Consider the following 27,988-nt stretch of genomic DNA (forward strand, 5'->3'; position numbering starts at 1 on the left):
TTCTCATTCTTTTTGCATTGTAGAATTATTCATCCAGTGCAGGGGTGTCCAAACGCTTTTCACTGAGGGCCACATACAGAAAAATCTACGAAGGGCCGGGCCACTTTGCAAAAATAACACATTTTTAACCATATGAAACCACAATAACTTGATGCATTTATATCTTTGTTTATAGACGTATTTATTATTTTTAACCAGTTAAATCAGGGCTTTTCTGTCTGTCTCTGTAACACCCTGAAAAGGGGAGAAGTAAATAATTCTCTTTCAACAGTATTCACATAGGTACATTGTTTTCGAAAAGAAAGTATTAAAGGCAGAAAATATACAACTTCACATTCAAAAAGTGAACTCAACAGTCTTATTGTTTTCTATACTTGTTAAGTAAAAGCAAATGTAACATGTAAGTATTACTATACAAACTCAAATGAAGTGTAAAGAAATAAAATAAATATTACATGTAGACATGTACCATTCGTGTGTAATTTCCACATTTTTTTTCTCATTTTCTCTCGCCCTAGTGTCATACTGTATTACATATGAATGCTGTGTAATATATTTTTAACTCGCCTATAGTGGGAACAGCGTTACACTCAGTGGGAGCAGTGATGCTGCGCTTTGGACTGAAGGATGGCTGGCAGGTCCGGCGTAAGTTTGGTGGTTGAGATGCGAAGGACATTACAGAGACGGCTGTCTGTCTCACATATATATGTTGAACCGAACAGGCTCATCAATCTTTTTGCGTGGCGCGTCATCATAGGAAACTTGGCCTTTTCCAAGCTCCGGTAGAAATCGGGTAGGGAGGCTGATTATTCAGATGGTCATCACACTGCATTTCGATCAGTTCCATCTGCAGACTCTCTTGCACGTCTTCTGCGGCCATCAGGAAGGGAGTCGAGAACAGCTTTATTTCTTTTTCAATGTTACAAAAATCTTGGAAACGCCGACTGAACTCTGTCATGAGAGTTGCGATCACAGACACGTATTTATCCTTTTTAGCAAAAATATTTGCCTCTGGAAAAGCAGCATTGATTTCTGACAGCGTGGGGAAATGCGCAACATTGAAGTTACGTAGTTGTGTTTCAAAGAGACGGAGCTTGACACAGAATGATTTCATGTGCGCATACAGTTGTGGCACAAGTTGGTCTTTTCCTTGTAGGCTCTTGTTCAGTGTGTTGAGATGGGCTGTAACATCGACTAAAAAAGCCAGGTCTGCCAACCAAAGAGGGTCATTCAGCTCAGGAAGAGGTCGGTCCTTCTCTTTCAAAAACTGGTCGATTTCCGACCTCAGTGAATAAAACCGCTTCAGCACGGCGCCGCGACTAAGCCAGCGCACCTCCGAATGGTAGAGTAGGTTCCCGTATTCAGCATCTACATCAGACAGGAAAGCTTGGAATTCGCTGTGGTAGAGCCCTCGTGCTCTAATAATGTTGACTTGAATCGTCTTAGATTTCAGAACAGATGTAGCAAAGTAAAAGTTAAGGTTAAGCCACTAAAGTCAGTAGCCTAGTGCTACCCATGCTACACGAATGTGAAGCTTTCCCTCAAACTTACAAACGTATCTAAGTAGCTTTCAGTTGTCACCCTACCACTCCAAATGTAAAACTGGCATTTACAAATATGCAACAATAGTCGAAAAAGTACTTGGGTATGTGTTTTTTACATGTATATTTACCATTCAATATTGCAATCGCTGCTGTCAGTTCCATAGAAGAACATGGCAGCGCGGTGTGTTTTGGAACTATACAGGCTTACATGAACCACGTGACCACCCCACCGGCGAGATCACAGAGTGTCGCAACTCTTCTCTCTCTGGCTCTGCTCCAGACGATATTATGACTCTCAAACGACTGCGTAGGGTTCTCCGACGTCTCTGGTTCTTCCACTTCTTCCACATCAATCTGAAGAAGACTGAACCGCGACATGGAGGAAAAAGGTATCGTTGCCCTGGCTCTTTAGCCAAACACACACTGGCAGCTGACCTGAGTGTAAGTTTATCTTTATGATTATGGTCATGTCGTTGTCATGCCTCATCATATCAGCTGTGAGTGACTCACCTGACATTGGCAGAACATTAGCGGGAATGCAACTCGATCCCAAATACACATATTTTATTGCTGACATCAAAACATTCCAAAAATGAAAGTATAGTTTTTAAAAGTTTTTAAACTTTAAACTAAGCTTCCGTAAACCTCAGAATAAAATGATACTACTGCAAACAGCTGTAAGAGTTACTATAAGAACCCAATATCATTTTACCATGGAGTACACCTCCCATAGGCAGTGTCCTGGAGGAGAAATCAAAGATAATAGCTGTGAAAGAAACGGTTCAGAATGGCCTGTCTTGGTTTAAAGCCCACTCACCACGACAAGTTGCAGTGGGAACATATAAGACGAGAAAAACATAAATAGACTGAAAAGCACAAGACATAAGGCGTTTTACCTCTAATTTTTCCTCCAGACTAAGGGTCTCAAATCTTTGCTCCAATAGATGATCTACCTCATTCATGTTGTCGACTCGTTTTCATTTATGTGCTTCCGACATGTTTGTTAGCAAAGTTATCCTTCTCTTCTTCACTACCGGACTTCTCGCGCGCAGCACGTGAGGTGAGGTGGGAGGTCACTCGAGTCATGACTCATCACAACACACACTACAGCCAATGAACGGTGAAAAATGAAATTACACTGTAGTGGAACGAACCATATATGTCCATGGCGGTCCCGGTGGGGCTAGCCCCACCAGAAGTAAAATAATTTCCGTCCACTTCAACAGAGACTCTGAGCATGCGCATTTCAATTTTCAAGTCCAATACACATTAAATTGGGCTGGTGGGGCTCGAGCCCCTCTTGCCCCTCCAGACGAACTCAGTCTGAAGAAGCAAGCCAGGGTCGACTAAAAATGAACTTAAAGCGCCAAACTTATTATTTTACAGTACTTTCTGGGGAGATTTTTTTTTTAAATATATATGTATAATTTATTTTATATTGAATTTTTTTGATATTTTAATTTTTTCTTTTTTTCTTGTGAGAGTAGGTGGGGCCGAGCCCCATTTGCCCCTAATGACCAGTCGCCACTGGTGTTGAAGTGTGAGAGTGTGTGAGAGAGAGCGCATGCATGTGCGTGTTTACGCGCGTGTGCGTGTGCTGTAGATAGGTACAGCCACGAGACCTCCCCTTGTCAACCCGCTTTTCAGATGAGTCGCTCCCACCCCGTGGTGGAGGTACGTTTGTTTCATCTGTTCTCTGCCCTCCTGCGGTCATCTCCACAACGAGACGATGAGCGGTAAGTTGGTTTTTTTCTCATGACTTGCTGACGATTTGTTCCTTGTTTTTAATAGTTAAACATGCTGTCAACCAGTTACACACCCTTCCCAGTACGCACGGTATGGTGCGTAATGGAGCAAAAAGTATTGTTAATGATGCCTGATTATGCCAGCTTGCCATTCCGAAATATGGACAAATTTCAACATTGCTTCTCGAATCGAAAGCGCTTAATTTCCGTTGTAGCTCCGAGCGACAGAAACCGACTCTGGAGATCCGATCAAAAACATGAACACGTTTTATCCGCTTATCGCAAAGCAATAAATAAGAAACAGCGCACCTTTTACGAACAAGCTTTTCAATTTAATATTCTCACGCTGCGGATGCTTGTCATGATGACAGAGATTCCAGAGGAGACACTGACCTGTCCCAGCCTGCCCCCAGTTTAAATTGAGAAACATGGAAACATGTCCCTCACCGGTTAACAAAGGCTGGTCAAGGTTGGCTTACATGTTACGATTCCAGATTGTTGGAGGCCTTTTGATTTGCCTATAGCATATGTATAGGCTACAGGTGCATCTCAATGAATAAGAACATTGTGGAAAACTTAATTAATTTCAATAATTCAATTTGAAAAGTGAAACTCATTTATTATATATATATTCATTACACCAAAAGTTAAATATTTCAAGCCTTTATTTGTATTCATCTTGATGGTTATGACTCACAGCTCATGAAAACCCCAAATTCAGTATCTATATCATATATCTATATATCTATATCATATATATATATATATATATATATATATATATATATATATATGTTACATATATCATATATGTTACATATATATATCTATATCATATATATATGTTACATATATATATATATATATATATATATATATAGGCCTACGCAAATAAGGACTAGTTATTTGAGTTAATACGTAGGCCTATATGTTTATCAGTTCCTGACCCAAGAGTTGTATAAGAGCTTAACTTCTAACCGCACGATTTGGTTTGAGTTCATATTTATCATAGTGTCCTATCAACTGATCAACCTGTAGATTATATTTGATCTGGTTGTGTATATTTCAAGGAGCTGGATTCCCAGGTTAACCAGATATGTTAAATCCGAATTCAGGGAAAGGTTCGGAAACCAACTTAGACTGATCTCTGTTTCGTTGCCACGGTGAGCCATGTGGTGACCTAACCTTCAGTAAACACTCGGTATCAAGATGCCATTGTTGATATCAGTGTTATAGTGCAATCATTTATTCTCTCACTCCTGGTGAAAGATACCCTGAATCTCGGAGTCTGCTGCCAGTGATGTGCTGAGCTAGACTGAGTACCCCCAGCCCATTCTGCCTGGGGAAATAGACTGAGAAATAGATTTCTTTCTGCTTCCGATACGTTTGTGCGGGAGCCAATCACCAAGCTGGCTTCACCCCCTGGCGCGCTTTTGGCTTGATTGACACATGACGACAGGGAAGCGACGGCAAGCAGCCAATTGCGTACAGTCAGTTGAACTAGGCCCGTTGATCACGCCTCTTGTGCTGAAGAAAACGACAGAAGCCTCCCCAGACCAACTTGCAATCTACGGTGGAGTTTGGTCTGGCATAGCCGGTGTGTGCTCTCTGTAGTGATGTGCTGAGCCTCTCTGTAGAGATGTGCTGAGCCTCTCTGTAATGATGTGCTGAGCCTCTCTGTAGTGATGTGCTGAGCCTCTCTGTAGTGATGTGCTGAGCCTCTCTATAGAGATGTGCTGAGCCTCTCTGTAGTGATGTGCTGAGCCTTTCTGTAGTGATGTGCTGAGCCTCTGTAGTGATGTGCTGAGCCTCTCTGTAGTGATGTGCTGAGCCTCTCTATAGAGATGTGCTGAGCCTCTCTGTAATGATGTGCTGAGCCTCTCTGTAGTGATGTGCTGAGCCTCTCTGTAGTGATGTGCTGAGCCTCTCTGTAGTGATGTGCTGAGCCTCTCTGTAGTGATGTGCTGAGCCTCTCTGTAATGATGTGCTGAGCCTCTCTGTAGTGATGTGCTGAGCCTCTCTGTAGTGATGTGCTGAGCCTCTCTGTAGTGATGTGCTGAGCCTCTCTGTAGTGATGTGCTGAGCCTCTCTGTAGTGATGTGCTGAGCCTCTCTCTAGTGATTTGCTGAGCCTCTCCACCTCTCTGCAGTGATGTGCACAGTCTAAAAGTGTAAGTCATTGGCAGGCCTAAGCAATGGAGAATTGAATGTGAACGAGTCGACTGCTGTCATCCTAGCTGCTCTGTTGTGTTCCATGGGGATTTGAACCCTAAACTCTCTGTGCTTTATCGAGATCAGAGTCTAAATATACATAACTGACGTAAACCAGACAATTCTCTCTTCTCCCTGCCATCGTTGGCCTGATTCTCAAGCAGGTTTGTTTGATCTCACTACGTCATCAGATTAGATTGCATTCAGTCTTGATAGCTTAGGCTGTTCCCTGGAATGCTCAGCTACTGCAGTTCCAATTTTTATGGCTTGAATTTTCTGGTACGTATTTTATGACTACAATATGAGTAATGAACATATTCATATTCATATTAAGAATATTTGCAATCTCCGTTTTTTGTATATGAATCAGTTAAACATTTTTTACATGAAAGTGTTTTTGAAAAGGCTCAACTTGAAATCACATGTTTAAATTTTGAATTAAAAAATAAATAAATAATTTCAAAACAAAAAAAATTAATTGCGATGATCTGATTTTCAAAGTATAATATTTCAATGTTATGATCAATGGTGATCACATTTCCTTATCCATAATTCAATGGCTTTGATTTGCTTCCATACGTGTTCTTCTATCACAGCATTAGATTTACCACTAAATGACTGGAAGTGGTTTCAGTGGGTCCAATGGAGGCTGCTGCTCTCTAAACCTCGCGCTTTAGAAAGCTTTGTCTGCTGACCTGCGTGAATCCCCAGTGTGTTCCTTCCTGCTGGATGACTCAGAACCTGGTGTGTGTGTGTGTGTGTGTGTGTGTGTGTGTGGAATTCCGACCCTTGGCGAAAATTCCCTTTGGCGTGAACGCACTGAATCATACTTATTGAAGAGAATCCTAGACGAGTGGGAGGGAGGGAGATTAGTATAAGGTCATTAGGGGGAGGTTATACACACACACAGACAGGCAGACAGGCAGACAGGCAGACAGACAGACAGACAGACAGACAGACAGACAGACAGACAGACAGACAGACAGACAGACTGTCTTATCTGTTTTATAGCTTTTTCTTTTTTTTTAATCACCTTATGCCATAATATGAATCTGTAATATATATATACACCCAGTATATGTCTACTGGGTGAACCTAGTGAAAGGCTGTCCGCCATTTGGACTGGCTGCCACCCTAGCGACCAATGAGTCACCAGCTGAGCCAACCCTGGATTGGGCCCTCCCCCTTTTATGACATCTGAGCAATCAGTGCCATCGAGTCATCAGCGACGCCCTCCGCAGCCCCTGCAGGACTTTGTGTGTTCAGTACCTGGGCTGGGGGGCCAGCTGACCCCTCGGGGGGGGGGGGGGGGGGGCTCGTAGCGTCCCAGTGTGGGCTGGATCCCATCATCCTCTAGGGCAGCGGTTCTCAAACCGTGGTAGCATTTAATTTCATTCAATCTTTGGATGTTCTGATGGCCTTCCAGTCTTCCCACCTACCTGACGCCATGCACACTGCCCGTGCTATCATCCCGCATGACCAGAGTCTTCCACAAGGCCAGGCAGACCTTGCTAAAAGCTAGCGTGCTAGTCATGTGTTTTGGGGGAGTTGGATAATTCGCCAAACTCTACTCCTCCTTCTTTGGCTGCTCGGAGACAACATGAATTTTGACTCACAAGTCAAATGCTTAAGGCTTCGCTTGACCACAGACTTAGGACAATCTCCTAGGTTCCGTCGCCTTAGCCGTAATCAATGAGAAAGTTCAATAAAACCCCTGCCTTGCAGAACCAATCAAAGTCTCTCCTCCTCGAGCCCCTTCACATAGGGGCAGAGACGCGTAGATGTCGCTTGTACTTGTAGACTCTGTTGTACCGACACATCTTTCTTGTGCTTGGTAAAAGCCTCTAAGAAAAGTCGCTGTAAGTCCCTCATTGCACCCATCTTATGGACAGAGCACACATTTCAAATCAAACCAAATCAAATAAGTCACTCAACCAGCTCATAGTTATTGTGGTTTTATAAGTCATGCTGCTGCCTCCTCTGGGCTATTCCTTCTAGTTGTGGCAGAATGATTATAAAAGGCCAAACAGTAGTTGCGGTAGTGATGGTATAAGCAGTAGTATTAGATAACAGGAATACCAATACTATCCGCGCTTGTCGTTCAAGTTCTCCAGACTCCTGTCAGGTGTCTTACAACTGTTTGTCAAAATTGCGGGAACCAATCGGACGCTCTGTTCCAGGGTTGTCGGTCTGGGGGGAGGAGTCTGAACATCCCCACAAAGAGAAGGAGGAGGAGGAGGTTGAGGAGGTGGAGGAGGAGGAGGAGGAGGAGGAGGAGGGGGAGGCGCGCCCGTCGTCCCCCTGGGCGGAGGAGCGCTGCGAGGAGCTGTGGGAGCGCGTGGAGGCCGTGCGCCACAAGCTGACCCGCATTCTGAACCCCGCCAAGCTCACGCCATACCTCCGGCAGTGCAAGGTGATGGACGGGGAGGACGAGGACGAGGTGCTCCACTCCACGCAGTACCCCCTCCGCGTCAGCAAGGCTGGTGGGCACGCACACACACACACGCACACACACGCACGTACGCATACACACACACACACACACACACACACACACACACACACACACACACACACACACACACACACAGTACCCCCTCAACATCTGCAAGGCTGGTGAGCACGCACACACAAACACATGCACATACGCACACACGCACATACACATACGCACACACACACACACAAACATACGCAACCGTGCATGCAGGCCTGGTGTCAAACAGAGAGACCAACACTGGCCCAAATTTTTCGCACAAGACCGGGCATGAACCCGTTGAAGCCTGACGAGCATGCAACCACAAAAGCCAAACACAACATACTCTGCTTATCAATTCATGTCAGACAACATGTTTGTTAGGCAGAATGGCGCAACTGTCCTACACAAACAAAAACACACAAACACACAAAGAAAGTAAAGATTTACTTTCTGTGGTGGGCTGCAGACACAGCCCGTCACAACGAAGACAGCTGATACACAACACAAATACGGAACATGTTGTGAAACCATGACTCAGAAACACACAGACACATAGCATCCAGTGCTTATCAGCAAAACTGGTGGGCAAGCACACACATGCATGCAGGAACGCACACACAGTCAAACATCTGTGTTCACCCTCTGAGATCTGAGAGAGAGAGAGAGAGAGAGAGAGAGAGAGAGAGAGAGAGAGAGAGAGAGAGAGAGAGAGAGAGAGAGAGAGAGAGAGAGAGAGAGAGAGAGAGAGAGAGAGAGAGAGAGAGAGAGAGAGATAATTGTTAACTAGAGGTTAGGAACAGGAAAACAGGAGGAAGAAGCTGTCTTGTTATCATATAGCTAGTCTAGTCGTGTATGTCTTGTGGTATTCTTATTTCCTAGTTAAGATCACATAGTAGATAACGGTTTGGAAATTACCTTGCTTTCTACCATTACTGCTGTCTTGCCAGCATTTAGCATTTGGCTAGTCTGGTTTGACCGATACAGTGGTTTGGCCAGCTAAAACCACAGTGACCCAGACATCAGAGCTCTGCCGTCGTTAGGACTATTAAACAGTCTCTGGGCCCCTAGAATCCCCCTCTCTCTTTATAAGAGGGGCCCCTAGAATCTATCTCTCTCTTCAAGAGGGGCCCCTAGAGTCTCTCTTCAAGAGGGGCCCCTAGAATATCTCTCTCTCTCTCTCTCTCTCTCTCTCTCTCTCTCTCTCTCTCTCTCTCTCTCTCTCTCTCTCTCTTCAAGAGGACCCCATGTCAATAAAGAGTGTCAAGAAGCAGCTGCTTAGGTGTGTTCTGCCCCGCACTTTAACCCTGCAGTTGTGAAAGAGTGTGTGTGTGTGTGTGTGTGTGTGTGTGTGTGTGTGTGTGTGTGTGTGTGTGTGTGCGTGTGCGTGTGTGTGTGTGTTTGGGATTATAAAAGTAAGAACATTAAAAGTTGAGATAATACTCAGGATTTACTCTGCACTAGTATGGATAGTTATCATTATAAAAGTTGTAATACTCAAACCATAGTATGTTTGTGTTATGTGTTATTCTTATGTTAAATTTCAATTTCAAAATTGTGTTACATGGTTTTATTTTTCGGACTCTCTATCAGAAATGAAATAGTGGTTTTGGTGCAACCCTAGTACAACCATAGGAGACTTGACACTGGACTTGTGGCCAAAGACTTGAGACTGGACTTAAGACTGGACTTGGACTTGTGGCCAAAGACTTGAGACTTGACTTGAGACTGGACTGGGACTTGTGGCCAAAGACATGAGACTGGACTTAAGACTGGACATGGACTTGTGGCCAAAGACTTGAGACTAGACTTAAGACGGGACTTGGACTTGTTGCCAAAGACTTGAGACTAGACTAAAGACTGGACTTGTTGCCAAAGACTTGAGACTAGACTTAAGACTGGACTTGGACTTGTTGCCAAAGACTTGAGACTGGACGTGAGACTGGACTTGGACTTGTTGCCAAAGACTTGAGACTAGACTTAAGACTGGACTTGGACTTGTTGCCAAAGACTTGAGACTGGACGTGAGACTGGACTTGGACTTGTTGCCAAAGACTTGAGACTGGACGTGAGACTTGACCGGGACTTTAGGCCAAAGAATTTAGACTGGACTTGGACAAGTGGCCAAAGACTAGAGACTGGACTTAAGACAGGACTTGTGGAAAGTCCCAAAGAATTAAGACTGGCTTGGAATTGTAGCCAAAACTTGAGACTGGACCTGGACTTTTGGCCAAAGACTTGTGACCGGACTTGAGACTGGACCTGGACTTGTGGCCCAGCCGGTCCTGATGCTGCCTGGGTCCCCAGGGCGTCTGCTGGACATCCTGCGGGGTCAGGGGCCCCGGGGCCTGCAGGCCTTCATGGAGTCCCTGGAGTTCTATCACCCGGAGCAGTTCACCCTGCTGACCGGCCAGAAGGCCACCCAGCGCTGCTCCCTCATCCTGGGTGAGTACACCCCCACCTCCACCACCACTTCCACCCCAACCTCCACCCCCACCTCCACCCCCAGGCTGCCTGGAGCTCCTAGCCGGCTAGACTATGAGTCACATGCCCTGAATACGGAGACATTATAACATTAGTTCAAGGCCTCTACAACATTAATAACGATGCTACATGATAATAGTATAACATTAGTTCCAGGAGAATCGCACATTAATAATGGCGCTAACTGATAATAACGTCAGATTAGTTTGAGAGGGGGTCCCTGAGCCCTACTGATGTGGGTCAACGGGGCCCAGGGGGCCCACGCCGTACTGACGTGGGATGTGGGGTCCCAGATGAGGAGGGTCCGGAGGGCCTGACCCAGTTCCTGCTGCTGGAGGTGAAGAAGCTGCGGGAGCAGCTGCACAACGCGCGGCTGTGTGAGCGCCGGCTGTCCCAGCGCTGCCGCGCGGCGGAAGAGGAGCGCAGCCGTGCGGAGGGCAAGGCCCACGACCGCCGCTACGAACGGCTGCAGCTGGAGAGGTGGGGGGCCGGGACCTGGGGGTGGGGGTGTGTTTTGTTTATGGGTGTGTGTGCAAGTGTGTGCCTGTAAGTGTGGGTGTGGTTGTGTGTTTGGGCAAATTTATGCAATACGATTGCCCAATACATATTTTATGCTCTGATGAACGCTGTGCTAAATTACTTTCTCTCTCTCTCTCTCTCTCTCTCTCTCTCTCTCTCCCTCCCATCATCTCTCTCTCGCTTTCTTTCTTTCTCTCTTTCTCTTTCTCTCTCTCTCTCTCCCCCTCCCTCCCTCTCTCTCTCTCCCCCTCCCTCCCTCTACCTCCCACTCCCCTACGCCCGCCCAGACTGCGTCATGATTTGGAGTCGGGGAGCCGGGAGCTGACCCGGCTGAAGGACCGGCACCTGGAGCAGGCCGTGAAGTACTCCCGGGCCCTGGAGCTGCAGGGCCAAGCCTCGGCCCGCGAGAGGGAGCTCCTCCAACAGGTGGGCGGGAGGCGGAGCTACCTTAGACCGGGCCTTCAGCTGTGGGTCGGGACCCAGGACGAGGTTGAGATCGAGTTGGGTCACAGCCTGATCACGCACAATAACCCTGTAATGAACCGATCACCGTTCTGGTGGGTTCAGAGTTTCTCGGTGTTGGATCCAGCCCGACGTAGAGGAGAAGGTCATGGAGCAGTAACTCTCAAATGGGGGTACGTGTACCCCTAGGGGTACTTTGGAGTACTCTGGGGGGTACTCAGAAAAATGAAAGCTAACTCATTTTTTCGATAGAAAATCGAGAAAATTGTGAAAAAAAGTGGTTGAAATGTAAATCTGAAAACAGTGAAAGGAGAATCCGTGAGAAAGAAAGCACATCCAGAAAAAAACTAAATGTAGAGGGGGTACACAAGTCTCAAAAGTTTAAGAACCACTGTCATAGAGCCACATGCAGGCTTCTTCTCAGGGGCTACCTGGTGAATAACCAACTTGTCATGATCTGATGCTCTGATCCCGGCCTGCAGGTGGAGGAGCTGAAGCTCAGGCTGGTGGAGGCGAACCAACTGAGCACCAACGGCCCTGCCCGCTCTCTGTCCCTGAAGCGCAACAGCGTGCTCCACAACAGCATCAAGAGGACTCCGCCGCCGCTGCCTATCAAAACCCTGCAGCACAGCGACATCCCGAAAGACGCGCCGACGTCTGGAACCCGGGTAAGAGGAGAAATTTGCTCAGTGTGCGAAATAACCGTCAATATTCCGGGGGGGTGCCCTTCCCCCGATTGTTGCGCAATACCGATCTAAATTTTGTCAATATGCAGTAGACCTATAGCATTACAATATTTCATTGATGCAAGCAATCAGTCTATAGCCTACATGACAACACACACACACACAACAATTTTTGATAATCTGAAATGCTATAGTAGCCTATTTGTAAAGCAACACTTTAGCCAATGCAGCCTCCTATGTCAGTGCGGACATAGGAGGCTGCATTGGCTAAAGTTGTTTGGATGCACGTTGTTTTAAAACAATGAGAGGCAAAGTTGTGCATTACAATGCAAATACAACAATAATGGCACCAATATGGCACACTTAGAAGAACAATCAACAACTGAATAAATGCCAGGTAGCCTATAGCCTATCGAAGACTGGCACGCAATCAGGGCACTTGCATAATGAAAGCCTGCAGTATGACTAATCATGTGACATTATTTAACCATCCATCTACAGCAAATACGATCAGACAGATTCATTGAACACATACACAAAGCACATTCGTCCAACCACAGTGGATGCTGACAACATTTTACTCAAAAAGCCAAACATTATCACGGCAGGTGCGCTCTCTCTCTCGCGCGCTCTCTATCTCTTGCTCTCTCACGCACGTAAACAATCACTCCAGCTTCTCCAACTCCAAAGCTAGGCTGCTTCACTAAGACCACAACCAACCACATGGCCTTCTTAACCATGCAGTATCTCGAAGCCGGAAGGGACATGCACGCACACAGTCGCACACTCATCTTATGCACAACAATCAGTTATATCATTACAATTCAGTCACTGCAAAGAATTAAAAGATAGCCTCTTACCTTTAGTTAGAATAGACCCAAAGTGTGTGAGTAATACACGCTGGTTTAGCTTTCGTTTGCTAGCGGTCTTTAGTATGACTTGTCAACATTACGTCTTTCTTCTGTTTGGCGAACATTGCTCATTTGTGTACACGCAAACATGACTGGCTGGCTGTTTGGCAAAAAATAACCTATTTGTGCATAAATGTTTTGAATTCCGAATGTTGGACATGGTGAGCTTAAAAACATTTAAATCACCATTAGTGACAATAAAATATTTTACTTTTTTATTTTCTTAACGAAATTTGAGACCCCCTTCAAATTTTGCTTTTGAGGCTTTCAGGGGGTCTCATGGGTAAATCAGGGGATCAAGTCCCCCCGGACACCCCCCGTATTTCGCACACTGCATTTGCTCCTTGTTGGGACAGTGCGTTTGAACCAGTTTGAACCAGCGACCACTGGAGTGGAAGTCAAATATCATACCCATAAGAATGAATTTCAACGTAACTACGATTGTTAGCAAAATGTTCCTAAAAATAGGATTAGAATTGATTGTGGAATGGTTGCCATTAGTGATTAATTCATCATTTTAGGAGAATTAAGAATAACAGCTCTGGTCTTCGGAGGTGTTGCCGAAAGCTTTGATACAATTCTCCTCTTCTTACTATTAAGCCACTTTTCCTACCCGGGATTGACATCGATGTGCAACTTGGATGCTCTTAAATGCTGATTGATCTCTGTGCCATGGTTACCTACGACAGGCCCTGATGGACATCCTGCATCAGGACCGCAAGGAGGCCATGGAGCAGAGGCAGGAGATGTGTGACACCATCACCAGACTGCAGGAGGAGCTGGAGAGCACAGAGGAGCAGATGGATGAGGCGAGCCCGGAGAAAAACTTGAATTTCATTCATGATTTCTTTGCAGTTTAGCTTAGTCGAGCTAAACTTGGCTTATCGTGAATGAAATCAGGGCTTAGCCTGCCAACAAGCCGGCAAGCTAAGCCCTGTGTGCTGAAATGTATCTTAGCCTAGCCTACCACCTATAACAGCGTGTTGACATTTGACATTATAATTGTAGCTGAGCTATGCTTACAATATCTCCAACTTCATTGGGCTGAGTTTGTATGTTTCAAAGGTAGTTTCGCTTACTGACAATAACAGCAAGGTGACCCTATTTTTAGCTTAGCTTCTCACCATATCAATATGTTTTCAACTTAGCTATACCATATCTCTTGTAACAGAGAGCTGAATTTGTGTCTTTAAGGCCGTCGGTTTAACATAGCTCAGTCTTTGGCCCAGCCAGCTTACCAAAGAAATTTTTCAAAGTAGTTTGGCCTCCGATTTCTCTGGTTACAGTGACTCGAACTCCTTGCTAGCTTACCGTATCTCTGTATTTGAGCTCACTATTTCCCAGAGAACAGTGACCTTGGTTCTGGTTTTGACCCCACCCTAGCTCACTGTGTGCGTGTGTTATGACAACAGCTGGAGAGCCAGTGTGAGCAGCTTCAGCTGAAGGTGAAGACCCTGCAGATGGACTGGGAGACGGAGCAGAAGAGGACCATCTCCTACTTCAACCAGACCATGGAGCTTGAGAAGGAGAGGGACCAGGTCAGTGGGTCCTGTCATGTATCCGTGCTCGTTAGCACCTCTCACCTCGCTAGCCCCATATGTGCCTCTGCGTGCTCTAACAGGAAACAATGTGAAGCACACCTTCCTTCAATCAGTCCATGAGAGTCAGTCTGCTGAAGCATGTGCCAGATGATAAGCGTGTCTCCATTGGCACTTTTTGCTCTCCCAAAGTGAGCCCCCCCGCTTCAGAGTGGACTGCGGTGACGTCAATCATGGTTGCTGCTCGGAGCGAGAAGTTGTCAAAGTTACAAATTGTAGGAATATAGATAGACCTATAAAAATACAATAAAGTGTGCGTTCTTGTGTATGAGAATGGCGACAGTTCTCAACAGCTTGACTCTTTACGTACTGAAGCGTACCGAGCCGCACCGAACCGTTCCACGCCACACTGAACCGTACGAGCAATGCCAGTATAGTACAGTGGAAAAACGCATATGATGATTCATGGAAACATAAAATCAGTGTAAACCAATCTGCTCTTTTCTTGAAATCTGGGACACCTTTTGTGAAAAGACCGAAGACGATGAGACGTACATTTCAATAATTCATTTCATTCACACTTCAGGCCCTGAGGAGCCGGGACAGCCTGCAGCTGGAGTACACAGACTGCCTGCTGGACAAGAACCGTCTTCGGAAGAGGAACGCCGAGCTGCAGGTCTCCCTGGAGCAGCAAGCCTGGCTGCTGGAGAAGGAGAAGGAGCGGGCCCGCCAGCAGGGGGACAAGACCGGGCCCTGCCTGAACTGTGTGAGTCAGGGAGGGGGGTCGGCCCTGTGTGAGTCAGGGAGGGGGGTCGGCCCTGTGTGAGTCAGGGAGGGGGGTCGGCCCTGTGTGAGTCAGGGAGGGGGGTCGGCCCTGTGTGAGTCAGGGAGGGGGGTCGGCCCTGTGTGAGTCAGGGAGGGGGGTCGGCCCTGTGTGAGTCAGGGAGGGGGGTCGGCCCTGTGTGAGTCAGGGAGGGGGGTCGGCCCTGTGTGAGTCAGGGAGGGGGGTCGGCCCTGTGTGAGTCAGGGAGGGGGGTCGGCCCTGTGTGAGTCAGGGAGGGGGGTCGGCCCTGTGTGAGTCAGGGAGGGGGGTCGGCCCTGTGTGAGTCAGGGAGGGGGGTCGGCCCTGTGTGATGGTGTGTTCCTCAATCCTCGGACGCCAGACTTCCAAGTTTAAAGTCGAAGATCTCCGAGCTTTCTTGCGGCATTTCTCTGAGGCACGCCCCCTTTTCGTCTTCATCTTTCTGAAATCTGAGAGTTAACCGAGAGCAGTGATGACACTCTCAACAAAATGGCTGCGCCCGTGAAGAGATTTTCTTTTTGTATTTGTACCACGTTGGTCATTTAAATGTTGATTTGAAATGCTCTTACACACTTGATTAGCTTGCTACTTTATTCTGGTCACCAATTTATGCATACATTGTTTTCGGACTGGGTTGCTAAAGAGGCTAATGTAGCTAACAATAAACAACGACGAGCCAAGTTCATGACACAATCACAAAGACGATCAGGAACGCTATAAATGCTCTGAGACCGGAAATGACGTCTAAAGGGCGACTCGGATGGCTGGCGTCCGAGGATTCAGGAACACAGCATGAGTCAGGGAGGGGGGCCAGCACTCAGTGAGTCAGGGAGGGGGGTCGGCCCTGTGTGAGTCAGGGAGGGGGGCCTGGAGGACCAGACGGACGGATGTACAGAAGGATTGACAGATTGATGTGGAGTGTGGAATTACAACCGGTTGCTGCTTGGAAAAGCTTGAAACAACAGTAGAAAGCAAAGCAAAATAGTGATTTTTCCATTACAATAGAATAAGGGAAAGATGTATAAAGGGTAGATAAATGGATGGAGGGTGGCACTGTAGGGATAGGTTGATACAAGCTTTGTTTTCATTGTTTCCAAGGAGTACAGGTTGCCCGTATTCATAGATGACCTACTGCTGTTCTGAGATGATCTTACCAGCCTTATTTAAATTGAAAGCATTTGGCAGACACTTTTTTTATCCAAAGCGACTTACAATAAGTACATTTGTCAGAAGAAAGAGAAACAACAATATATCGCTGTCTGTACAGTAAGGATGTTCATAGAAACAAGTGCCACGCACTAACAATCACTAGGTTAACCCCTTCCCCGACAGACAGAGATAGCTAGGATAAGATGCTGCACAATGATAAGTACTATTGTTAAGTGCCAGGACGTACAAAATACAATAACTGTGTATATTACTTCCTTTGACTTATCCTCGGATTTATTCCTCTGACACATGCTAATCCCCCCCCCCCCCCCTCCCTCCATTCCCCCCTCCCAGTCCAACCTCTCCCTGTGCAGTGAGGACCAGTGCTTTGGCCCCTGCTGCTCCCCCGGTCTGGACCTGAGCCCCAACATCTCAACCTCCAACCCTCTGCTGAGAAAGGTCAGAGTTCACAACTCCTGCAACAGCCTCACTGGCATTGACACACACACACACAAACACACACGTACAAGCACGCAAGCACTCACACTCACGAACACACACACACACACACACACACACACACACACACACACACACATACACACCAACACACCCACGCACACATGCAAGCGCACAAACATACACACACACAGACATACCAACACCAAAACAAACACACAAACACACACACAGACTCCTCAATGATGGCTTTACGCCATGTGTGGAACTGTTTAACGTGAGTTTGAGGACTCTGAACGTGATAATGGACGTCTCTCTGTTACTCCAACTAAACACACACACACACACACACACACACACACACACACCCCACAGATGGTTAAACTCCATGTATTCAGCATGCTACTTCCTGGACTGGGATAATGATTATTTAATGACCTAATAAAGGACGTATCACTCCCTGTCACTCCGACTCCGGCTCAGAAACTGTGTTCTTCGTGCCATAACTCGCCCCAACGCCCCGTTTCATATAATAATCTTAGTACAGGTATCGTGGGAATCGACTCCCTTTCCTGTCATTATGGTGTTGATGTGTTTATGATAGGGAAGTACATTCCTCTGGATCATAAAGGGTTTTTTCTGCTCTCCAGAAGAGGTTGTGTAACATGTGGCAATGTGCCAGGGCCTGCCCCCCCCCCGACAGTTGTCGCGGTGATGATGTCATATCCTCTCCTGTGTCTTACAGATCCCCCACAAAGGCCCAGTGAGAGAGCCAGGAGGTATGTCGTCGTAGTAACCGTTAACACACAGAGACACACCCATACTATACCATAATATTCTATCCTATACCTATCCTATAAATAAACTTATACTATACTATCCTATACCTATCCTATAACTATACACTACTATACTATCCTATACCTATCCTATAACTGTACTTATACTATACTATCCTATAACTATACACTACTATCCTATACCTATCCTATAACTATACTTATACTATACTATCATATAACTATACACTACTATCCTATACCTATCCTATAACTATACTTATACTATACTATAACTATACACTACTTTCCTATACCTATGCTATAACTATACTTTTACTATACTATCCTATAACTATACACTACTATCTATACCTATCCTATAACTATACTTATACTATACTATCATATAACTATACTTATACTATACTATCCTATAACTATACACTACTATCCTATACCTATCCTATAACTATACTTATACTATACTATCATATACTATCCTATAACTATACTTATACTATACTATCCTATAACTATACACTCCTATCCTATAACTATACTTATACTATACTATCATATACTATCCTATACCTATCCTATAAATATACTGATACTATACTATCATACACTATCCTATCCTAGGTACCTACTGCCCTCTAGTGATGGAAACGTTGTTTGACGTAACATTTTAATCTAATCTAATCCAATGTGCTTCCATTTCAGAATCACGTTCCAACTCAGATGACAATCTTCTGCCTCATGTGAGTTTTCGCAATTTTGCAATATTCATTCCATAATCATTCCACAATTACACTTGAGAATTGACGAGGCCTATAAATGGACGAAAAAAAGAGCTTGAAACGCCATTGGCCCTTGACCCATTACTCGATTCACTTCATATAAATCTGGGACACTTATTTCATCGTCCCGACTGACTGATGTAAAAGTGCATGTTGCTAACAGTCACCCTGGGTTCATCATCGTCTCATACCTTCAGATGGAAGAGAACGAGAAGGAAATCAACCGGTTGTCGACCTTCCCCTTCCCGCCTTGCCTCAACTCCATCAACCGCCGCTTCAACACGGAGTGAGTGCCTGCCTCCAGCAGCAGCTCCTCAGAGTTACCCTATAGCTCTATGTTCTCTAACCAGAGCCGTGTGGTACTGAGCCACCAGCACCAGCTCCTCAGAGTTACCCTATAGCTCTATGTTCTCTAACCAGAGCCGTGCTGTTCTCCTCCTGGTCAGGTTCGAGCTGGACTCCTGGGGCAGCGACGACAACGACGACACCTCAGGTACGTTAGACGGTGAGGAGGAACTACCTACACTTTCCTCGCCTCTGGAAACGACGGCCTGGGAAACCGGGGTCGGGTCGGCTTAGCTCAGGAGGTAGAGCAGGGTGACTTGTAACCGGAAGGTTGCTAGTTCGACCCCCGGTTCCTCCTAGCGGAGTGTCGAGGTGTCCCTGAGCAAGACACCTCACCCTGACTGCTCCTGACGAGCTGGCTGTCGCCCTGCGTGGTTGACACTGCCGTCGGTGTGTGCATGACTGTAAATGCGAATGTAACAGTGGATGCCACAATCTAAACGGTTAATCTAAACCTGTGTGTGTTTTAACGTGTGTGTGTATGTGATCCAGGAGCTCCCAGCGAGCCGTCGCTCTGTGACTCCTGGAGCTCCCTGCACTCCCAAGTCTTTCCCCCCGACCTGGTCAGCCTGCCCCTGCCCAAATCTTGCCCTGCTGCCCCAGGGTACGGGCGCTCACTGAACACTGAACACTGAACACTCAACCCTGCCCTGCCGCCCCAGGGTACGGGCGCTCACACTCAACACTTAATACTTACCACTGAACTCTGAACAATAAATACTCACCACTCAGCACTGAACACTCAACTCTGAACGCTAAACACTTATCACTGAACAATAAATACTCACCACTCAGCACTGAACACTAAATACTTATGACTCAACTCTGAACATTAAAGCCTTGTGGGTATTTTGAAGGAACCAGTCAGAGTAAGCTTGATTTGGATAGTATCCAGCTGAAATTATCCCACACCTTCCTACAGCCGTCCCCCTAAAGCAACTTAAAAATGCTTGATTATCTTCATCAATTCATCAAGATCATTCAACACTTATAGACAGGACTAGCTTGTCTTATCATTCAGACTGAACACTTAAAGCTAGGGTGGGTAATTTGGGAGAAAACAGCCGTTGAGACTCCGTTGTGTTCTCTCTGTTCCCTCCCTGCCACGCTCTACCTGCCGTAGCTCCTCCCTCCGAACGTCAGTTATGCGCGTTCATGTGAATTCAGTTACATTGATAGGAAGACGAAACACCATGTCAGATTCCGAGGTAATTAAACATTAGTGCAAGGCTGCTGCTAGCTTGCAACAACGTTATAACAATACATGAAATATCATATGCTACACTTCCCTCGCTGTGCTTATCTTGGCAGTTGTGTCAAAGTAGCTTTTACACAAACGTGACTCGGACATTATCCACAGTTGCGTTGAGGCCTAGGCGACGTGTGAGAACAATCTCTGTGTTATTCCGACAGGTTAGTGTGACCATAACTAACAGATAAAACGGAGCGGAAAAGAACCATGGGCCAGTGCAAGACATCCTACGGAACCGTATTGAAACGGTTACATTACAGAACCGTAATGTAACAGTTATCGTGGCTCTGCCTAGTAAAAAACCATACCAGCCGACACTTTACATATTCTTCACAATATACCATGGAGAGATATCACTTTTCCTTACCTGTCTATAAGAAATGTAGCCATCTCAGCGTCCGATTTTACGTTTCTCAGGTCACGTAACTCTCTCCATCGCTCATAAGCCACGCCAATGTTTACTCTGGTTTTATTTCGAGCTCTCTCCGCCTCCCTTTTAGTAGCTGTCCTTTCAACAAGTGTCTTTCCTCTTTTTTTCGCTGTCTTAGCGGTGTTAGTTGTTGGTATCCGGGGAATGGGAAATTTAGGGGCCGTTGATGAAGACATTGCTATTCATATGTTGTCGCCGTAGTAGTGCAAAACTGTCAGACTGCTAGGCTCGTGAACGCTCACGCAGGGACGCACCAACGTCGTTGCCAAGGTGAACGGACAGTCCCACAGCCAATAAGAACGAATGAGAATCAGAGCCTCGCTCTGATTGGTCAAAGTGTACATGAGCGGTGGCAATTTTTGGGGGCGGCACACAGAGGCAGGGGAGAGCAAAGTAATGGGCAGATATTCTCAGAGCACTTCACCTACATATAGCTGACTGGCTATTATGATATAAAAAAATTACCCACCCTACCCTTTAATACTTATCCCTTAACACTGAACACTTTAATCAACACTCAACAAGTAACAGTCCACAGTCAGCACCATGCATGATACAAAACACTTAATACCTTATACTTTTCCCTTAACACTTAATGCTAAAGACTAGTGTTGTAGTCATTAGTAGTTACACTGGAATTTACATCACCATGGCATAATAGTAACTCACTGCCAATAGCTGGATTTAAAGATAAGAATGAGTAAAGGAATTTGTATTCGCTGGGAGTGGGACCCCGGACGACTTGATCATCCTGCCCCCCGCCCAACCCCCCACCCCCCCTCACGTAATGTTTACTGTTGTTGATGATCCGATAGGCTGAAGCCCGTGTCCCCGTCGTCCAGTCCAACGATCGCGGTCAAGCAGAGGCAGGGCAGCTTTGACGATGATGTCACTCTGGTGGGCGGGAACCAGACGGGCGTCTTCGTCAGTCATGTGACCCCCGGGTCACACGCCGCCCGCTGCGGCCTGCAGGAGGGCAGTGAGCTGCTGGAGGTGTGTGTGTGTGTGTGTTTGTGTGTGTGTGTGTGTCAGTGGCGGCTGGTGTTTTTTAAAGTGAGGGAGGAAGGACTGCTTGCTTGGTTGCCATTGGCCTGCTTGCACTGTTAGTGGTGTATGGTGGCATAAGTGTGTTATGTGAGCCATAATTATGTGAATTGATACAAATCCACCAGTGGCAGCATTGTACTTTGAAAGCTGGTGGGCAGCACTAAATAAAAAAATCTGGGCCTAGCATTGGGCCTATTTTTGCCCTCAATGACTGAAGCTATTGGTTGTAATTTGGCTATGTTTATGTTCAGCCACAATTGTTTTAAGAAAAATGAAGACCAAAAGTGATGCCATTTAAAATGCATCATGCTCTGAATCATTCACTAACATCCTTTCGACAATATCAAACAGAATGGTCAGAGTAACAAACAATTGAAAGAACAACAAGAACATTATTTCACAACTATTTGCATGGGCTGTAAGCCTAACATTGTTTGAGGCAAATGTGGATGTTAACGGATGTTTCAGAATGTTGGTCATGGTGTTAAGCCAATTAAGATTGAGGGACTTCATTTATAGATCAAGTCAATCCTCCCCGCCGCGGGCTACGGGAACACCAATATAACCGAACAGAGCCGGACTGTACCGCAACGAACAGTAGCGCACCGCTCGGTGGAAACGAGGGATACGACTGAGCGGGTTCGTTGGACCTCGTAGCCTAGACTTGAGGGGATAACCCCTCCCTCCAGGCTGCGCCACAGCCAGGGCTCCTGCTTATTGGTTCATAGCGCAGCCATGCGCTATGAACAGACGTAGGCGGGATCCAGATCCCTTAGCTAGTCACACCCACTCAGAGGAGGACTTTCCTCCTCTCTCCCATTGAACCCCATGTTATTCACCGGCTGCCAACACTTTCGGGGAAATGAAAGGGAGTCATGTGTGTGTGTGTGTGTGTGTGTGTGTGCGTGCGTGTGCGTGCGTGTGCGTGTGTGTGCGAGTGTGTGTGTGTGTGTGCATGTACACTTGTGTGTGTGTGTGTGTGTGTGTGTGTGAGCAGCTGCAGCAGGTCCTGGCGGGCGGGGGCAGTGTGCTGCTGTCTCAGTGCACAGCGGAGGTGGCCCACTTCTCCCTACAGTGGTGGACGGAGCCCGCCACCCTGAAGCACCGCGCCAACCCCAAGGGTGAGGGGGGGGGGGGGGGGGGGGCAGGGCTCACACACAACGAACGTTAGCTGTCTGTTATCTGACTTCATTACTACACAGAAATATTGCAGACTGCTTCTTTAAACAAATGAACAGAAACCACACACACACACACACACACACACACACACACACACATACAACCAATCACAGAGCACCAAATCAACGTTTTAAGTACCAAACCAGAACTCCATGTCATTGTGAGGTACCGTGGGATCATGGGAGTTGTTTGACAGATTTAACTGTCAGGTGATCCCCACTTCCCATTGGGGATCACCCATGCTTATAATGTATTCTCTTTTATTATTGTAAGACTCTTGATGATCAAAGCTTAAGCAAATGGTGTTTATCACATCACGCCTACAAAGCATACTCTCTGACATTAAATTATTCTCCCTCTCTCTCTCTCTCTCTCTCTCTCTCTCTCTCTCTCTCTCTCTCTCTCTCTCTCTCTCTCTCTCTCTCTCTCTCTCTCTCTCTCTCTCCCTCTCTCTCTCTCAGCCTACGCTGCCCTGTGCTCCCAGCTGGCAGCGCCCTCCTTCCTGGGCGCCGACTCCTTCTACGTCCGGGTCAACCTGGACATCGACCCCAGCGGGGACGTCCCCTTCCTGGGGGCGCGCTGTGATGACATCATGCACGTGACGGACACGCGCTACCAGGGGAAGTACCAGTGGCGCTGCTGCCTGCTGGACCGCTGCACCGCCCAGCCGCTGCAGGCCGGGGCCATGCCCAACTACAACAGGTAGGTCAGGGGTCAGGGGTCACTACAACAGGTAGGGTGAGGGGTCACACCCAACTACAACAGGTAGGGTCAGGGGTCACTACAACAGGTAGGGTCAGGGGTCACACCCAACTACAACAGGTAGGGTCAGGGGTCACACCCAACTACAACAGGTAGGGTCAGGGGTCACACCCAACTACAACAGGTAGGGTCAGGGGTCAGGGGTCACTAAAACAGGTAGGGTCAGGGGTCACACCCAACTACAACAGGTAGGGTCAGGGGTCACTAAAACAGGTAGGGTCAGGGGGTCACACCCAACTACAACAGGTAGGGTCAGGGGTCAGGGGTCACTAAAACAGGTAGGGTCAGGGGTCACACCCAACTACAACAGGTAGGGTCAGGGGTCACTAAAACAGGTAGGGTCAGGGGTCACACCCAACTACAACAGGTAGGGTCAGGGGTCACCACAACAGGTAGGGCTAGGGGTCAGAGGTCAGAGGTCAGATGTAGAAAGTGGTAGATAGGGGGCAGGAAAGTGTAGTGGCGAGGGAAAGGTTCTGGGTTTGCTCCCGATATCTTTGAATACAATTCTCAGATAAATGGTAAATAGATGTTGTGTCTTGCATTTCTGGTATTTCATCTGGGTCATCCTGTGCGTTGTCGATACACTTGCCAGGTGTTATGATATGTAATGCCTGTAACGGCCGATGCTCCGTTGTCCCTCTCAGGGCCCAGCAGCTGATGCTGCTGCAACTCAGAACCATGGCCTCGGAGCAGAAGGGCCTCAAGAAGAAGGTGGTACGTCTGCCCGCCGCGAGGCTATGACAGAAGCTCAGGAGTTAGAGCGGGTTGGCTGGTAACCGGAAGTTACCAGCCAACCCGGGGTGTCCCTGAGCACGGCGCCTCTACCTGACTGCTCCTGACGAGGAGCAGTCAGGTAGAAGTCAGGTAAAAGCGTCAGCAAAATCCCCTGAATTAAAAAAAAGTGTCTCTCCTGCAGCTCTCCAGGAAGGCGGCGGCTGGGCGGGTGCGTCTGGTGAAGGCCGTGGCTCCGAGCGCCGGGGGCCCGTCCAAACAGGTCCTCTACACGCTGAGCCACCGTAAGATGATCGGTCGATATGCAGACGACACCTTGTTTCACGCACAATGTTATCATTACTCTGTTCAGCCTTCAGTCTGGGTTTTATGTGTTGACATTGTGTGAATGGGTGTGTGTTTATGTGTGTGGGTTTTCCTGCGTGTGTGTGTCTATTTCTTGTGTGTGTGTGTGTGCGTATGCATGGCTATATGTGTGTCTGTGGGTGCGTATGTGTGTGTTTGTGTGTGTGTGTGTGTAAATGTGTGTGTATCTGTGTGTGTGCGTGTGTGTCTATATATGTGTGTGTGTCTAAATACGTGAATGTCTATATGTGTCTATATGTGTGTGTGTCTATGTGTGTGTGTGTGTATGTGTGTGTGTGTGTGTGTGTGTGTGTGTGTCTGTGTGTGTGTCTATATGTGTGTGTGTGTGTGTCTATATGTGTGTGTGTGTGTGTGTGTGTCTAAATACGTGAATGTCTATATGTGTCTATATGTGTGTGTGTGTGTGTGTGTCTACATGTGTGTGTGTGTGTCTGTGTGTGTGTCTATATGTGTGTGTGTGTGTGTGTGTCTATATGTGTGTGTGTGTGTGTGTGTCTATATGTGTGTGTGTGTCTGTGTCTATATGTGTGTGTGTGTGTGTCTATATGTGTCTATGTGTGTGTGTGTCTATATGTGTCTATATGTGTGTGTGTCTATGTGTGTGTGTGTGTCTACATGTGTGTGTGTGTGTGTGTGTCTGTGTGTGTGTCTATATGTGTGTGTGTGTGTGTGTCTATATGTGTGTGTGTCTGTGTGTGTGTCTACATGTGTGTGTGTGTGTGTCTGTGTGTGTGTCTATATGTGTGTGTGTGTGTGTCTCTATGCCACCCCCAGGCCAGGAGCAGCAGCTGATCCCTTACAGCCTGGTGCAGCCGGTCCAGGTGGAGGCGCGGCGGCCGGTGCTCTTCTCCCCGTCGCTGCTCTCCAGGGGGCTCATAGAGCGGCTGCTGCAGCCCGCCCGGTCCCAGCTGCAGTTCAACACCTGCCCTCCAGGTGAGCTACAGACGCACGCACCACGCACGCACCACGCACGCACGCACCACGCACGCACCACGCACGCACGCACCACGCACGCACGCACAAACGCACGCACGCGCACACATACACACACACAAATACGCACAAATACACCGAAAAATAGATACACACACACCCACACAGACATAATGTCATCTCTCAGTGTTAATTCTGTCAATTGCTTTAGAAGCCGTAGATTGCGAGATATTGCAACCAACAACAGAAACTATCCATATTTGATACATTGAGAGCTCATTGTTATTCATTCCTTAATAGCTTTTTAAATTAATAAAAAATGTCCAACGGTTCCTCTCAAGCTTCACAAACAGGGATTCATGGATGCTGCCTGTATACACTCCTTTCCCTTATATGCTGCAGAACCCATCCCGGCCACTGAGAGGTGCCAGAAACACGTGTTTATGCTGAACCCCTCGATTCCAGACGACTCTCTGGGCATCAGGCTGCAGTCCATACAAGACATCGTCAGCCAGGTGAACCAGCGCCGGGAACTGTACTTCATAGTTAAAGTACCTCCAGGGTACCTGTACTTCAAAGTTAAAGTATCTCCACTTCCAGGGTATCTGTCTTCAAGGGTGAAGTACCTTGAGGGTACTGGTCCTTCAATCTTAAAGAACCTCCACTTCCAGGGCATCTTTCTTTACCCCCCTTTCCCCCTTTTCCCCCATCTCTCTTCTCTCAGGATAAGCACTGTCTTCTGGAGCTCAGCCTGGCCAATGTGCAGGGTCTGCTGAAGCAGGGAGTGTACCCAATCGTCATCCACATCCAGCCCAAGAACAAGAAGCACAGGAGACTGAAGTATGCATCGCTGCCTCAGCCCACTCACGCCAACCCTGACTCTAACTCTGACCCTAACCCTAAACATATCAGAACACAATGTCATCGTTAATGAGACAAACTTAACTGTTTAGACATTCTGTGCAAGTCAGACAATTTGAGGTTGAAAAGGTGGAAGTTTAGTGTAGCGATTAAGGTATTTGAATTGTTTGGTTTCTACCACAATGTCTGCAGTCAACCTGTAGCCAACTTTGTGCAAAATGTTTCCACCTTACCTGCTGTGAGAACCTTTTGATGACAGCGTCTGCTAAAGACTGTATCATAACTTAATTGTTGCTGATCGAGATTAGTGAGCTGATCCACCAAATGACTGCGACATCAACCACACCCAATCCCTCCTAAGGCACCTGGTCACCAGCTTCTCGCTTCAGATAAACAGGTTATTAGAGCTCATTATCACAACGCTACTGAACTGGAATGAGCCTAAAAAACAATCGTACAATCTTTTGCGGACAGATTGTATTGGTAAGGGATGTTTGAGTGAAGCCAGGAGAGACGGTTAAGATGGATTGATCACACACCCATCTTAACCAATCTTCACCTGGCACTCCTACAGGAAGTGGTTTCCCCAGTGCGGAGAGGAGGAGGTGATTGAGGATCTGTGTCGGAGGGAGGAACTGCAGCTGGAGACTCTTCCACTGCTCCACCACACGCTGGAGCCCAGCCGCTGGAGCAGCACGGACGACCTGCTGGCCGCCATCCGCAGTGCCATCGACAGCCAACAGAGGGCGGTAGCCTGGGTGGAACTGGAGAGACTGCAGTAACCGCAGCCGGCCGCCATACGCAGTGCCATCCAGCACCAGCAGAGAACAGTGGCGTGGGTGGAACTGGACAGACTTCAGTAACTGCAGGGCAGTTATTGACCAGTAGGTGACACATGCACCTCGCCCACAAAAAAGGAAATGTGGCATTTCATAGGATTTAAACTACTGCAGTCTTTTTTAATCAAACGACTGCAAAACCCTTGTTTGTAGTTAGATTACCTGACGTGTTATTGTCCTATTGCGGTTGCTATATATGTCAATTCATTAATTTAAATTAATAGAGAAAAGGCTTGGTACTGTTGTGTCCTGGTGCTGACAGCGGCTGGCACAGTCCACCAGAACAGACGTTCTCACAGAGCCTTTCACTCACTCTGGCAGCATCTTTAGAGGGCCATGTGGGTAGATTACCAGGCTGTTTACCTCTCAAAATATTCACTCAGGTGTTATTCTCATCCAATCCGGAACCGGCCAAGGAAATAACTCTTAGCGGATCTGTTTGTTTTGAATCTGTTGACCAGGTTATAGTTCAAATAGTTTCACTTTGTGTTTGTACGAATGCACAACATTAAAACTTTGTTTTTTCTATTTTATTGTATGTTGCCTTTCTTGACAGATGTGTAGGGGCCTACTCATTGTATGTGATTAACGGATATTAACCGATTTCAGTGTCTGAATGCCTTTTTAACAGCAACCCATTAAAGTGTAGTTGAGAAGAGTGTCACAGTC

At 46.9% G+C, this 27,988-nt stretch overlaps 1 protein-coding gene across 2 annotated transcripts; it reads left to right on the forward strand.

Moving 5' to 3' along the window:
* Positions 1-210: 210 nt before the first annotated feature.
* On the forward strand, positions 211-27,847 carry LOC307083000 (caspase recruitment domain-containing protein 10). 2 transcript variants are annotated; one of them, XM_079746771.1, is made up of 24 exons: positions 211-3,280; positions 7,680-7,982; positions 10,283-10,420; positions 10,753-10,939; positions 11,266-11,404; positions 11,923-12,108; positions 13,727-13,846; positions 14,450-14,575; positions 15,162-15,341; positions 16,881-16,985; positions 17,731-17,764; positions 18,491-18,528; positions 18,765-18,853; positions 19,014-19,072; positions 19,405-19,516; positions 21,410-21,587; positions 22,639-22,762; positions 23,285-23,525; positions 24,233-24,302; positions 24,505-24,604; positions 25,461-25,619; positions 26,022-26,134; positions 26,344-26,459; positions 27,055-27,847. In XM_079746771.1, exons 1-24 carry the CDS (start codon positions 3,274-3,276, stop codon positions 27,260-27,262), a joined length of 3,132 nt encoding a protein of 1,043 aa, XP_079602897.1. In that variant the 5' UTR covers positions 211-3,273; the 3' UTR covers positions 27,263-27,847. The 2 variants fall into 2 exon arrangements, with proteins under 2 accessions (XP_079602897.1, XP_079602898.1); XM_079746772.1 differs by having other exon boundaries at positions 19,014-19,060.
* Positions 27,848-27,988: the final 141 nt, after the last annotated feature.

This window comes from Pollachius pollachius, assembly GCF_949987615.1.
Source record: "Pollachius pollachius genome assembly, chromosome: 11".
Lineage (NCBI taxonomy): Eukaryota > Metazoa > Chordata > Actinopteri > Gadiformes > Gadidae > Pollachius > Pollachius pollachius.